Source organism: Corythoichthys intestinalis, chromosome 22 (assembly GCF_030265065.1).
Source record: "Corythoichthys intestinalis isolate RoL2023-P3 chromosome 22, ASM3026506v1, whole genome shotgun sequence".
Taxonomy (NCBI): domain Eukaryota; kingdom Metazoa; phylum Chordata; class Actinopteri; order Syngnathiformes; family Syngnathidae; genus Corythoichthys; species Corythoichthys intestinalis.
The window spans coordinates 6189769-6204036 of NC_080416.1; the positions used below are offsets into that span (position 1 = coordinate 6189769).

A 14268-nucleotide genomic window follows, 5' to 3' on the forward strand; every position below is an offset into this window, starting at 1 on the left:
TGTTGACAATTACAGGCATCTCTAATATTCTCAAGTGGGAGAACTTGCACAATTAGTGGTTGACTAAATACTTATTTGCCCAACTGTAAGTAGAATAAAAGTTTCTAGCTCCCTGGAAGAAATGCGTTGTTCCCCCCAGAAAACAAAACGTTTTAAACATGTTACTGTCCCACCGTGCCGCCTTCATAATGCAAATTATTTTAAAACAAGAATAACGTAGACAAATGCTTGTTTTTATTCATTGATTGAGTCCAGTCAAATCCGCTCACTGCTGACAACAACAGAGCAGCACATACACACAATGAGTTGCCACAGCCCTTTAGCATTTCACAAGCTAAACGATGATTGACACATTTGGCGTCTTTGGCGCTGCCAAGCTTCTCTGGTAAGATCAAAGCGTCAACGCCTGTCAATCATTGTTAACTTTAACAAGCAAAACTCACAGTGCACCGCTGACCAAGAAAAGCAGCAGGAGGGAGAGTATGGCTGTACGAGCATAGAGCAGAAAAACATATAATTTTTAAAATTAAAAATGTGATCCTTTTTGCCCGATTTCCGATCACGTGATCTGATGGGGACACCCCTAGTTTCTAGCCTACTCTGACGGAAGAAAGTGTGGGAACAAGTCGGCAAATTAGCGATTCTCTTCCTGAGAGACTTTGTAGCCCGAGGTCGGTTCGGATTGTGAACGCGCGCTTTGTCTCCGGAGATCGGCAAGGCGCTCCTGTCAGAAAAAGGCGACCCTGTTCCCCAAACGCAAGCTGTTCACACTTCTCCCCTGACGTTAGCGCTTTGCCGGAGGCGAGCGGCAAACAATGAAAAGACGAGAAGAGATCAGATAAGGATGCTCCGAGGCGGGGGAACCTACCGGGGATTCCGCTGTACCTCCTTTGTTTAGGCCATTATGTGCTTTTAACCGGGTTAAACTTTATGGAAAAAAGTACTAAGATACACTTTTCGGTAAGAATTAAGTCACCAAATCTGGTTTGTCACCTGACAAAACTATTTAATTTTTATTTCAGTCTTGCGAGGACTCTGCTGCAGACCGAACAAGCTCGGACGATGCTAACGTGGCCCGAGAGGACAAGGAGGACGACTACAGCAGCATCGCCGAGCTCAAAGGAATGATCCCGACCGGGTCTTCCGGGGACCTGTACGCTAGCGTGAAGGACGTCTACGCCCAGCCGGCGGGGGACGCTAACCGGGACGCCGCCGACCCGGGCTACGAGAGCATCCGCGTTCCAAAGACTGGGGACGAGGACCGCGAAAACGGTGCTCACGAAAACTCTGAACCCGACTACGAGAGTGTTGGGGAGTTGGGTCTGGGGCGGGAAATGTCTCGTCTTTGAGCAACCAATCGTTATCATACTCTTGTAGACACGTCGGCATGTTTTGGTGCACTTCGTTGGTACTAATTCCCACCTATATCACATATATAGGAAGCTAGATGCGAAAAGCCGGAGTCGGCGGTGTTAGTAACCGGCGGCCATCTTAAAGCAGTGGACTTCTCTGGCGGGATCTTTTGCCAGCGAACCTAAGGTGAGTGATTGTCTCCACTCAAATACTCCAATTTCTGGATTTTCAATCGGTTTGTTATATTAAAAAAAAACATAAACATGGGTATGATTCATATAATTTACTGCATTTTTTTGTGTTTACAGTGCTGGCCAAAGTTTTGGCACCCCTGCAATTCTGTCAGATTCCAGAAAATGATTCCAATCAAAAATACTTTGGTAGCAATATCTTTATTGATTTTGCTTGGAATGAAAAAAACACGAAAAAAAAACAATCATTATCATTTTAAATAAAACTCCAAAAATGGGCCAGACAAAAGTATTGGCGCACTTTGAAAAATCATGCCTTTCTAATTTGTGTAATTAACAACACCTGTTACTTACCCGTGGCACATAACAGGTGGTGGCAATATTTAAATCACACTTGTAGCCAGTTAAAATGGATTAAAGTTGACTCAACCTGTGTCCTTGTGTGTACCACATTGAGCATAGAGAAAAGAAAGAAGACCAAAGAACTGTCTGAGGACTTGAGAAGCAAAATTGTGATGAAGCATGGGCAATCTCAAGGCTGTAAGTCCATCTCCAAAGACCTGAATGTTCCTGTGTCTACCGTGTGCAGTGTCACCAATAAGTGTAAAGCCCATGACACTGTGGCTAACCTCACTGGATGTGGACGGAAAAGAAAAATTGACGAGAGATTTGGACCAAAGATTGTGCGGATGGTGGATAAAGAACCTCGACTAACATCCAAACAAGATCAAGCTGTCCTGCAGTCCGAGGGTACAACAGTGTCATCCTGTACTATCCGTCTGCGTCTGAATGAAAAGGATTCCCAGGAAGACCCCACTTCTGACCCAGACACATAAAAAAGCCAGGGTGGAGTTTGCCAAAATCTACCTGAGAACGCAAAAAACGTTTTGGAAGAATCTTCTCTGGTCAGGCGAGACGAAAGTAGAGCTTTTTGGGAAAGGCATCAACAAAGTTTACAGGAAAAAAACGAAGGCTTCAAAGAAAAGAACACGGTCCTCACAGTCAAACATGGTGAGGTTCCTTGATGTTTTAGGGTTGCTTTCCTTCCGCTGGCACTGGACTGCTTGACCGTGTGCATAGCATTATGAAGTCTGAAGACTACCAACAAATTTTGCAGCATAATATAGGGCCAACATTTCAAAAAGCACTAGAAAATGGTTTGAGAGAAAGCACTGGTGACTTCTAAAGTGGCCAGCAATGAGTCCAGACCTGAATCCCATAGAACAGCGGTGGAGATATCTGAAAATGGCAGTTTGGAGAAGGCACCCTCTAAATCTCAGCGACCTGGAGCAGTTGGCCAAAGAACAATTGTCTAAAATTCCAGCAGAGCATTGTAAGAAACTCACTGATGGATACCGGAAGCGGTTGTTTGCAGTTATTTTGTCTAAAGGTTGTGCTATCAAGGAATAGGTTGAGAGTGCCAATACTTTTGTCCGGCCCATTTTTGGAGTTTTGTGTAAAATGATAATGTTTTAATTTTTTTTTCATTCTCTTATGTGTTTTTTCATTGCAAGCAAAATAAATGAAGATATGACTGCCCAAGCAGTTGTAATTGCTATCATTTTCTGGGAGAAATTGAGCATTATCTGACAAAACTGCAGGGGTGCCAATACTTTAGGCCAGCACTGTATAAATAAAACAAACCGTTTGAAAACAGGTTGAAAATTTAGGAATTTACAGCAATTTCACAGTAAGCGCTGTAACGTTACGTTTACCGAATAGCAACCACGCAAACTAGCCGATTGGCTCACAATGCGCCTGACGCATGTAGCTCTGTATATATGTGATATCTATGCTAATACCCGCATGGTAGTAGCAAATACCACTGGATGACATATCACCACACATGCTGCATTTCAAAAGTGACACGTGAAGAATCTCGGACGTTTTCCAATGTTACGGCGAAGGACTTTGCGCCTCCCATTCCTAAGACAAACCCGAGACAGACTTTTGGTAGTTTCATATCAAGAACATGCGTGTTTGTAAGTTCAAGATTCAAAGTCTTGAGTAGTGTCCCCAACAAGGGGCGGCAACCTTTGCACCTAGCTTTGAAAACACGTCCCATTAAGGGGCGGCACCTTTTAAGAACCCGCCCTTTTTAACTCATTGGCTGCCAATGAAGGTGTTGGACGTCCAATCCATTTGAAGTGGGAGGGACGGCAGCGAATATATGAATGAACCCTCCCGCTTCAAATTGATTAGACGTCTGCTAGCGACAAACTTCTTGAAGTTTAAATTTAGTTTTTTTAGACGCGTGTCGCCCTTACGCCACAATGTTAGTTAGCTGCATGCTAGCAACATGTTTTAGCACTTCGCTAGCGTAGTAGCCTTTAAAATGTTTTCCCTCGCTGTCCTACATGGACAATTTTTTTGTGAATTTGCTATTTATTGACGAACAACGTGCCAATGTGAACGTGTGCCTGCCTGCTAGAAGATAATTCTTTTTGGATATTTTCAGAGGTTTAAAGCAACACTAGCTAACTTTTCAACCTTGATAAAATATTTTCATAACATTTGTGATAATATGTCGACTGACAACTAGTTGAATGACACTTCTGTATCACATTCATCGGCACTAATTAACTTTGAGGAGTGTGGCAGGATCCCTGCCACACAAAGTAAATTACAAATGTGCTGACTGCTTGAGACTATCAAGATATACAGAATAAATATTGGCCTGGCTTTCACTCGCTGGCCTGTTGGGTTCGGGTGGGGGTGATATAGCCACACATTTGCTAACCATCATATGCTATTGTTAAGCCACAACTGGATTCATTACAGTATTATATTACATATATAAATATTGTTTAATCCAGCTGCAGGCAACCGAGAGATGGATTTTTGATTGATTGATGATTGATTTTACGACACTGTGCGGGTGTGCTCTGCTTCTCATGGGAAGTGCAGTCTTCTTTGAGGCAAAACACTACCGCTTTTGTCCATAGGCGTCGCTAAAATTGACCAAAACTGAAAAGTTACCAAGTGTTGCGTTAAGCTTTTTTTTTTTTTGGACGGAAAATGTCGGGTACGCCTGACCTAGCCTTTTTCGAGAAAATAACTTAATTTTCGTTATCATTATCAAAGCAGACGTTTAGTTTGTGAATTTTCGGTACGTGACATGGTCTTGACTTCCGTAATGGCGTCCAAGCACAAGGTCAGCAATTGTGGTACAGTATTTTTTTTTTCTCTGCACAATTTCAGTATCTTAACGCTTAAGTGTATATTAGCACAATACTTAACACAAAGCACTATTTTATCCCAGCTTTACCTGTGCGTTTAAATTTTTTTTAATTAGAAAAGCACTGATGGACATGTGCAAACGGCGTCCAATAGTTAGTCACCTTGCTTCGAGCTAGTAGCCAATCAAATGTCAGGAAAAAAATTGGTACTGTGTTGGTACTTTCTGTTTTTGTGGTACTTTTATTTAAAAAAAAAAAACAAATGAAGTACTCTTTTTGTGTGTGTTTTGTGAAAATGTTTTCTGTAAATATCAAGAAATCCCCTGTACATGTTTTTTAATTAGATTTGTGGTTGTGTAATTAAATAAAAACACATTCAAGACTTCAACTTCAATTTTCAGGCAATTTTGTTTCACTTTCTGCTGGTTTTTGGGGCAATTCTGGGTCAATATCTGTTTATTTTGGGGCATAAAACCCCAAAACTCATCTAGTCTCTGTCCGTCTCACATTCGGTTTGCGGCACATTGTCAACTTGGCCATCCAAGCTGTAAATATTTGATAAGCCTGGTTTCCCCACTGTGGAAGTTATCAACATTCCATAAAAAAAAAAAAAAAAAAAAAAAGGGGGGGGGGGTCTTTTAAATGTTTCGCTTGACATTAATTGCACCATTTGTTACTGTTGCAAGGCTAAAGCTCATCAGGGGGAATTAGCACATCGTTAGAATTCTGAACGGAAATGGAAGAAAGTATGAAAAGAAATTAGGGAAGTCACATGAATTTTTTTCATGTTCTTTGTTCTGTAATAGTACTCATATTCAGGATATATTATAATCTAAAAACATGCCAAAAGTATGAAAACCAGTTCAACTTGTTGACACAATTACGAGCGTAATTTTCGGACTATAAGCAGCTACTTTTTCTATCACTTTGAATCCTGCGACTTATTTCTTGATTTATTTGGGTTAATAGGTAACACTTTATTTGACAGCAGCGTCATAAGACTGTCATAAGACCGTCATAATTCTCATGACACTATCATGGGCATTAACGAATGCTTCGGGCAGATGTCATGATACGTCATCCGGCTAATTATGTCACTAACTCCCATTTATGTTCAGCTGGGATTTTTTACATTCATTCAAAAGTGAGATAATTTGACGGATAACACTAAATGACATCTGTTATAAGCATTTATTTATGCTCATGACAGTGTAATGTCATACTTATGATGGTCTAACGACAGTCTTATGGCGCCACTGTCAAATAGTGTTACCAAATACCTTAACTAGCAATTAATGAAACAACTGGTGCTGTAACTGAAAAAAAAAATCAGCACAGAACATGAATGTTGATCTGTAGCGCTGCAATGCATGCTAGGAGGCATGTGGGCAACAACAGTGTTGTCAGCAGGTGACAGCAGAGGTTGTCTGTCTAAGGAAACAGTGATGGCCAAATGATTGCCTGGCATGGCCAGATTCTTCTACCTGTATTTTTCAAACACCGTGAGAAGAGTCAGTGACCCATCTTCTTATTGGCCTCTCGAGCCAGAATGAAATCATCCGTGCAATCAGATTCATTTATTTGCGTGACGTGTTCTTAACGCGCAACGTCACTCTTGTGCATCAGAAGTCGTCTCCACAACAACACAGATGGCAAACGGGAGAGCTGAGAATATGTTCCAATTCGCGGTAAATTCAGTTTAAAATGACCAAAAACACATCGAGTCGCTAAAACCAACAGTCTGTCTTGTGCTAGCCATGTTGAATAAACTTCTCCGCTCTCCTCGTATGTTTATTTCGACGCGCTAGTTTTTTGTCGCTTTACCCACGTCACGTCCGCCCGTCGCTGATTGGTGTACTCAGCTGTCTGTTTGCTGTGACTTGCTCCGCCCTGGAAATTTGATCCATGGAATGGTTGCCAGACATTTCGCTGGAACAGCGGTGAGTCTGGAATTCCAGGCAAGCCAAATGAAGCTTCTTAAAGCAATGAAGCTAATTGGCTCAAAGCTTCACGCAGGTTCATTTGGTCTTAATACAGTAGTATGATGCTGCTGTCAAAGTGTTACCGGTTAATATCTTTTTGTGTAAATATTACATAATACAGTGTGTACAGCTGCGGCTTATAGTCCAGTGCAGCTTGTGTATGAACAAATGCCGTTTTTGTGTCAAATTTGGTGCGCGGCGGCTTAAATTCTGATGCGCCTTATAGTCCGAAAATTACAGTACTTTCCTGTTTAGCTCGTGCTTTGGCGCCATCTTATGTGATGTACAAAGACAACTAAAGTGCATAAATGTGAGTTTAACAGCATTTGCACATGCACCATTGACAGCTATAGACGTCCAATTCATTTTGATTGCAAGGACTGACAGTCAACATGAAACTTTGTTTACATTCTCCTCCAAAAGAGGAGCATGGCGTTTTAATACTCCCATTTGCGTTTATTAAGTGGTAATTTGGTAAATGCCGTGACACATAAAAAGTAGGCTACACGTCTACAAAGTGGGTTAACGCATAAAGTGTGTCTGTCTTCTCCATTTCCACCCTTTTCTCCCTCCTTCCTTTCCTCCCTGGCTTCCTTGCGTCATTGTTTTGAATGGAGCGGGCCCGACAGAAGGCGAGAGAGCAAGCCGGGAGGAGGACCGCGAGGGGCGGGGAGGAAAGGGGGCGCTGTGCGGGTGGGGTGGAGGCTTGTGGAGGCGTGTGCTCCGACGGCCAATCACGGAGCGTCTCGACCGCGGGACCGCACATGTTTACGGGCAGCATTCCGCCGGTTGAGGCTGGAGCCGACTCCGGACTGGAATAACCAACAGCCGGACGCGGAGCCCCCGAAAGCGTGGAATTTTAACCTTTTTAACGTCGTTTGCGTGTACGACAGCGAATAACGTCGAGTGAACCTGCTTCATTTCGCTCATTTAAAGCGAATTCGTCGACGAGAAAAGGTTATACGACCAGTCGGGTGCCATTTTGTTCAATCGTGTACGCGTAAGACGGTGGTTGTGGATGCTCCGCGTTTTCCCGATAACTTCTCTCCCAGTTAGCGAGGAAAGCAGCGAAAACAAACAGGTCGAGGGGAGGAAAAAAAAGGAAAAAGGAGCGAGCTCGGCAGCCGGTTTTGGACGTGGGGAGAATTTGTTTGTCTTGTCCTGACCGCGGAAGTCGACGGCGTCGGGCCCGTGGAGTATGTTCCCGCTTCCGGACGTTTTGTCAGGGCTCCTGCTCATGCCTCTCCTTGACGTTGTTTACCAGCCGAGCCGCTTCATGCTGTAAAAAAAATCCCTCCCCTCGGGTAAATTCGCTTCGGACACCCGCGTAGAAATGCACGGCCGGCGCCTGGTCAAGCGCTCCATCCTCGGCAGCCGAGTGTACGCGCCGAGTCCGACCGGCGACGGCGCTCCGGTCACCGGAGTGGTCCAGGCTGTCAAGCAGGAGAGCGGCGGGGAAGCAGCGGCGGCCGCCGGGGCCCGGCGCGGCGGCGGAAGCACCAACACCAGCAGCGTTTACACGGTGCTCATGCCGGACGGCAGCCTCAAGGAGTTCGCCGAGGAGGAGATAGCCGCCGCGGGCTTCAACCACACTAAGGGACCGCTCAAGTCCAGCTTGAAGGTGCGTAGAAGTCAGGGCTGCCGGGGGTGTCGTTATACCCGTTTAAGCGCTTCCTCCGCCGGGCGCGTTGACTGTAAGCAGCCGGGGCGTGATTAACAAGGTGCCACAAGCATAGAAGGTGCAAAAAAGGCGCGCTGTCATGACATTCGGAGACGTTCTGAAATGTGGGACAAAGGGCTCGACTGCGGGGCCTGCGCCGTGTTTATGTGCACTAGTGGGCGGGTGAGCAGAGGCAAACAAACAGCAGCCATTTGGACCCCTGCTGGCTTCACTTTCGCACGTTGTCGTGGTATTTGCAAGCAACTATTACATCTCAAGCATCCCGTTTAAGCATCAAATGGCGACGCATCCTCTCTCTGACTGTACGTACTTGTTGGTTTTCGTCACATGGTACGATGTAAACAATAAACAAAACTCGACATTGATATTTCAAGTATGTCCCGGGTCCATTTGGACGAGTTTGCATGACCATGACCACCAATTGTTTGATTTAACATAAAATGCGACATATTTTTCCCCATGCAACCAAAGTTTGCTTGTGTTTCCTTTGTCACATGGCGTGATGTAAACCGCCCATCACTGGACAATGCTATTTTAAGCACGTCTTGCTCATATCTTACACCATTTTCAATGACTGTTTCAACTAATTGTCCGATTTTGTGAATCATTCCACTTTCTGTAAAATGACACATTTTCTTTTCAGCCTAAGTTTGCTTATGTTTCGCTGTTATTGTCACGTGGCATTGTTGAACGCAAATTCCATTGTGCCTTGCTCATGTTTTGATACATTTTATGTTACATTTCCAAAGTGTGTTACAAACTCTGGACCCTTTTATGTGCAGTTAGATTCATCGTTACAAGATTTTTAAAGACCGTCTTGAGGGAGGGCTCCAGATCTCACTCGCTTTGTTCTAGTTCTTGATAAGGACCAAAAAATGCTACTCCTCTGGTATTCTTAGATAGATCAGAATGAAATTTGGTAGGTATATTCTTGGAACTTTGATTTTTTTTGGGTCTTTGGACCAAGTGTGTTTGAGCTTGTTTTGGTCTAATTCCACAGTTTGAATTTAGACGCGGTTGACTCCACATCCTTCATAGCACATTGTTTTCCCCAGAAAGGTCAACATTCAAATCGTGACATAAGATTGTGATTTGGACTTTGGTATTTTGCTGCATTTGTGTCCTGAAAAATAATGTTATTTCAATTCTGACACCTTAAAACATTGCATTTTAATATATTTAAATGTCATACAAGTGTAAAAAAGTAGTAAATATAACTAGAACAATTATCTTTGTTGCAGGCATCCCATTGAACTTTTAAGCATTGACACATGTTGGTTGTTAATTGTGGATGTATAAAATTACTGCACATAGTACATTCTCATTTAAAGTAGGGCTGCAGCTATCATTTATTTTAGTAGTCGATTAATTGAATAATTAGTTAGTTCAAATAATCGAGTTATCCTATAAGGAACATAAAGAATTAAAATACCTGAGCTGAGCCTCAAACGCTATATAAAAATAAATAAATGAGGATCTAAGTACAACAAAAAAACAGTTGGCTAACTTACATAGCAAAAGTTGGCTAGCTTAATGCTATAAAACACTAACATCTTTTTTACAATGCTCTTAACAAATGGTTCAGATGCATATTCCCACCCCAAAAAATGGCTAAATATACCTGTAAACTAAATTATAAATGCATAAACAAACGTTAGCTCAAACAAAAACTTAGCTGATGTTGGTCTTACCAGGGAGCAGCTGGATTCAGCCATGTGAAATGTGGCAGACTAGAGGGCAGTGCATCGACCCAAATCAAGAAAACTAAATGCAAACACTTTCCGAACAAACCATTGCAACGCCACTTTAATTAAACGAATACTCGAAGCAGCAAGATTTAATTTGAATGTTTCATTCTAACTGAATACTCGAGTTAATCAATTAAGCATTGCAGCACTAATTTTAAGCATACTTTGTTTACACGGTGGTATTTTAAAGTTTTTCCAAGTTTTAAAAGAAGGTACACATTGGGAAATCCAACTAAAATAAAGTAAAATTACTTACGGTAAGAGTAAACGCGGCTGTTATTGCATTAGAAATGTACAAACGTTCATTTTAAACACCAGAAAAGCCTAAAACTTCTATTGTTAGCTTCTTAACTATTGTCACTTGTTGCTAGGCGGAGTTTAACAGGCTGTTCTATGGTTGTCATCACATTCCTTTGGATGCTTCGCTAACCTGAAGTGTCACAAACGAGTTTGTCATAATTCTGAGGCTTTTTTATTTTGTCTTGAAACCTCAAATTGTTCAACGTCGGCGTCATCTTGTTTACGTTTCTAACCTCGAGGAACAAAATGGCCGTGTGTGTGTTTCTTAGCAGTGCACAATGGTCACAAGTGTCCCTCCGAGCTGGAAAACAAGCTGTAAAATGAGGAAGAGGCGCATGTGTGTGTGTATTCTTGTGTGTGTGTGTTGCTATTTTTGTTGTTTGTGAGGGGACGCCATTGACGCAGCTGCACGGGCCAACAAAGCGGGCCGGGCAGCCCCGGGTCGGCAGCGGGTGGCATCCTCCGAGGAATTAGGAGCGCTTGGCGCTGTGCCCGCACTCACAAACAAACCCGGGTGTGTGTGTGTGTTGCCACTTGTTGACAAGTGTGTTTGTGATTCGGCGCCGTGACAAAAGAGGCGTCAATGTCATGATTGGTTGCCAACGATTGTCTTTGTTCAGGATTGGTCAGTCCATCAATTGCCTTGAATGGTAGGTCGCCCCTACCAACATGGCCGCCTTGAGGCACTTTGACAGCGATCTGTGTTTTATTCTTTTCGTAGATGATGGTGAGCTCATTCGCTGCCATTGACGGCAACAGACGTCACATGACACACATCCATTTGAACCAGGGTGGTTGGCATTGAATGGGAGTCCAAAAGGATGCCTATTGCCGTTATTGGTGCTCAAACATTCTTTTTCAGTTAGAAAAATGAAAAGATCAAAACATAATTATTGACTGGCACTTTAGCGGTTTTGCTGCTGGCGTGGAAGTTTTTCTTGAATGAAAAAGTGCCGCTTCCTGGGCACAATTGGCATGAAATCTAATTTCCTGTGTGCGGAATGTAACAAGCCACACTAAACAAAGAAGGGCAAGCGGCATCCATCTCGTCATCCGTCTCCATGTTGCATTGTTGTTGTAGTTTTAGTCATGTGTAGCATGACGAGTTGATGTTAAACTCTTGAGAGGGTCAAAAGCTTGGAATGCTGAAAACAAGCTGCTCTTTTGATTAAAAAAAATATTTATGGCATGTATTTGAATTTGTTTTTTACATTTTTAATATTTTTTCATTAATACAAGTCTGTACAAGTCTTTTAATTCCAAAATTGATTAAAATTGTTCATGAATATAAAAAAAACCCTTAAAAAATAGTTCTGATATACGTTTAATGGATTATATTAAGGAGTTGATTTTTTAAAAATATGATTGTTCTTTTCATTTTGAAGTTGTAATCAATTTTATAATAATAGTTTTGTATTTATTTATATTAGGGCTGTCAAACGATTAAAATTTTTAATCGAGTTAATTACAGCTTAAAATTAATTAATCGTAATTAATCGCAATTCAAACCATCCATGAAATATGCCATATTTTTCTGTAAATTATTGTTGGAATGGAAAGATAAGACACAAGACGTATATATACATTCAACATATGGTACATAAGTACTATATTTGTTTATTATAACAATAAATCAACAAGATGGCATTAACATTATTAACATTCTCTTATAGCTATCCATGGATAGGAAGACTTGTAGTTCTTAAAAGATAAATGTTAGTACAAGTTATAGAAATTTTATATTAAAACCCCTCTTAATGTTTTCGTTTTACTAAAATTTGTAAAATTTTCTATCAAAAAATAAACTAGTAGCTCGCCATTGTTGATGTCAATATTTACACCATGCTCACTCATTGTGCTCAAACCCATAAAATCATTTGGGCCCAAGCGCCAGCAGAGGGCGCCAAACACCAAAAAACAAGTAACAAGCGGACATTACACTGCTGTCATTTTAACCTGTTTGAGCGGGGCATGTACGTTAATTGCGTCAAATATTTTAACGTGATTGATTCAAAAAATTAATTACCGCCCGTTAATGCGATAATTTTGACAGCCCTAATTTATATATTTCTGTTAGGACTGCAGCTGTCGATTATTTTAGTCGTCGATTAATCGATGAACTAGTTAGTTCGAATAAGAGAGTAATCGGATAAGGAACATAAAAAAAATTAAATACCTGAGCTGAGCCTCAAAGGGTATTAAAAACATTTTATAAATTAGGATCTAAGTACAACAAAAGAACAATTGGCTAACTTACATAGTAAAAGCCCGCTAGCTCAAATGGTACAAAATGCAAACTTTTTTTTTTTAGACATATTCCCACAAAAACAGTTAAATATACTTATAAACTAAATTATGAATGCGTTAAAGAAACATTAGCTCTAACAAAAACTTAGCTTATGTTGGTCTTAACAGGGAGCAGCTAGATTCAGCCATGTGAAATGAGTTACGTCTTATTCACTGTTGCCACTAGAGGGCAGTGTATCCACCCATATTAATAAAACTACATGCAAAAACTTTATAAACAAAACATTACAACGCCACTTTAATTAAATGAATACTCGAAGCAGCAAAATTTAATTTGAATCTTTTTCTAATCAAATGACTCGAGTTAATTGATTAATCGTTGCAGCAGTAATATCTTTTACAATTTTCAAATGTTAATATTCAATTATTTAATAAATTATTTTTCTATATAATTTAATATTTTTATTTATATTACCAAATTTTATATTAAAAATTAATATGAAATAATATAAAAAACAATTTACATTGCACATACATTTGAGCTGTCAGAAAACATTTTCCCACCTAGCTAACTAGCTTTAGCTAATGTGTGATTAGGCATTAATAAACTGTAATGTTTCCGAACTATGCTTTAAAGCATAGACCCAAATGAATGTACTTAAATTATATTAAAATTTCAAAAAAGTATTTAAATATCAAGAATGGTATTTTTTAAGCAATCGACTTTTAAACATCAACCCCCTCTTGTGGTATGTCAAGGAATCACTCAATTTAATATTGAAATGATTTCTTTTTATTTTTATTTTTGCAATGTACAGCTCTGTATTTAACTGTGAAGCACAAAACATTTCATTTCGAAATGATTCACTATTTCTCTAGGTCAAATTTTTACTGTGCATTTGAATGGAATCATTATGTTGTGAAGAGCTATTTGTTTTAGTGTCATCCCCTCATCATTTATAATGCGGCTCCTTAATTTTCCCCCTCCTTTTTCTCCTCAACTGTTTATTTTCATGTTGGCAATGTGATCCCAGTGTACACAAAAGATGATAGAGCGTATACAGTCCATCATTTAAAATGCATGGGCTCGCCTATACAACATGCTCTCCACATTTGAATGTGAGGGAGAATAATTTATGACTATTTGCCTTTGAATGTTTACAAGCCTCGTGGGCACTCGGGCAGCGTCGTGACCGCGTCTTCTCTCACTCAGAACTCCATTAACGGAGGCCCGGAAGGGCACAGGAGCGACTGCCCCGAGGCGGCGGCGGAGGGCGACCACCGCGAGAGCAACGGCAAACGGATGGACGCCTGTCGATCCGTGTCACTGCTGGAGCAGAAGCGCAAGGTGGTCTCCTCCAGTATCGACGTCCCACACGCTAGGTAGGTGCTTTCTTTGGATGCACGTTGTCATTTGTGTCGCTTCATCCTGGGAAAAGGAAACAAAGAAAACTGTTTTTGTCTTGCTAGCTACTTAGCTGTAACTATTGTTTAAAAGAGGAAAATACATTTAAAAAAGTTGGAATAAAAAGATGAGGACAGCTCTCTAGTTGGGGTGTGACGATATATTAAAAAGGTGATATATCG

The 14268-nt window shown here is 41.1% G+C and overlaps 2 protein-coding genes across 2 annotated transcripts in view; both read left to right on the top strand.

The window, feature by feature from the left end:
* Positions 1–2215, top strand: part of pag1 (phosphoprotein membrane anchor with glycosphingolipid microdomains 1) — a 38938-nt gene extending 36723 nt beyond the window's left edge. Inside the window, exon 7 of the mRNA XM_057827826.1 lies at positions 1023–2215. Within this exon, the coding sequence (XP_057683809.1) occupies positions 1023–1349 (327 nt within the window). The 3' untranslated portion in view covers positions 1350–2215. The remainder of the gene's footprint in view (positions 1–1022) is intronic.
* Positions 2216–7448: 5233 nt separating this feature from the next.
* The window catches only part of znf704 (zinc finger protein 704), a 58911-nt gene continuing 52091 nt past the window's right edge, over positions 7449–14268 (top strand). Inside the window, exons 1-2 of the mRNA XM_057828145.1 lie at positions 7449–8326; positions 13895–14064. Coding sequence (XP_057684128.1) covers positions 8039–8326; positions 13895–14064 — 458 coding nt within the window. The 5' untranslated portion in view covers positions 7449–8038. The remainder of the gene's footprint in view (positions 8327–13894; positions 14065–14268) is intronic.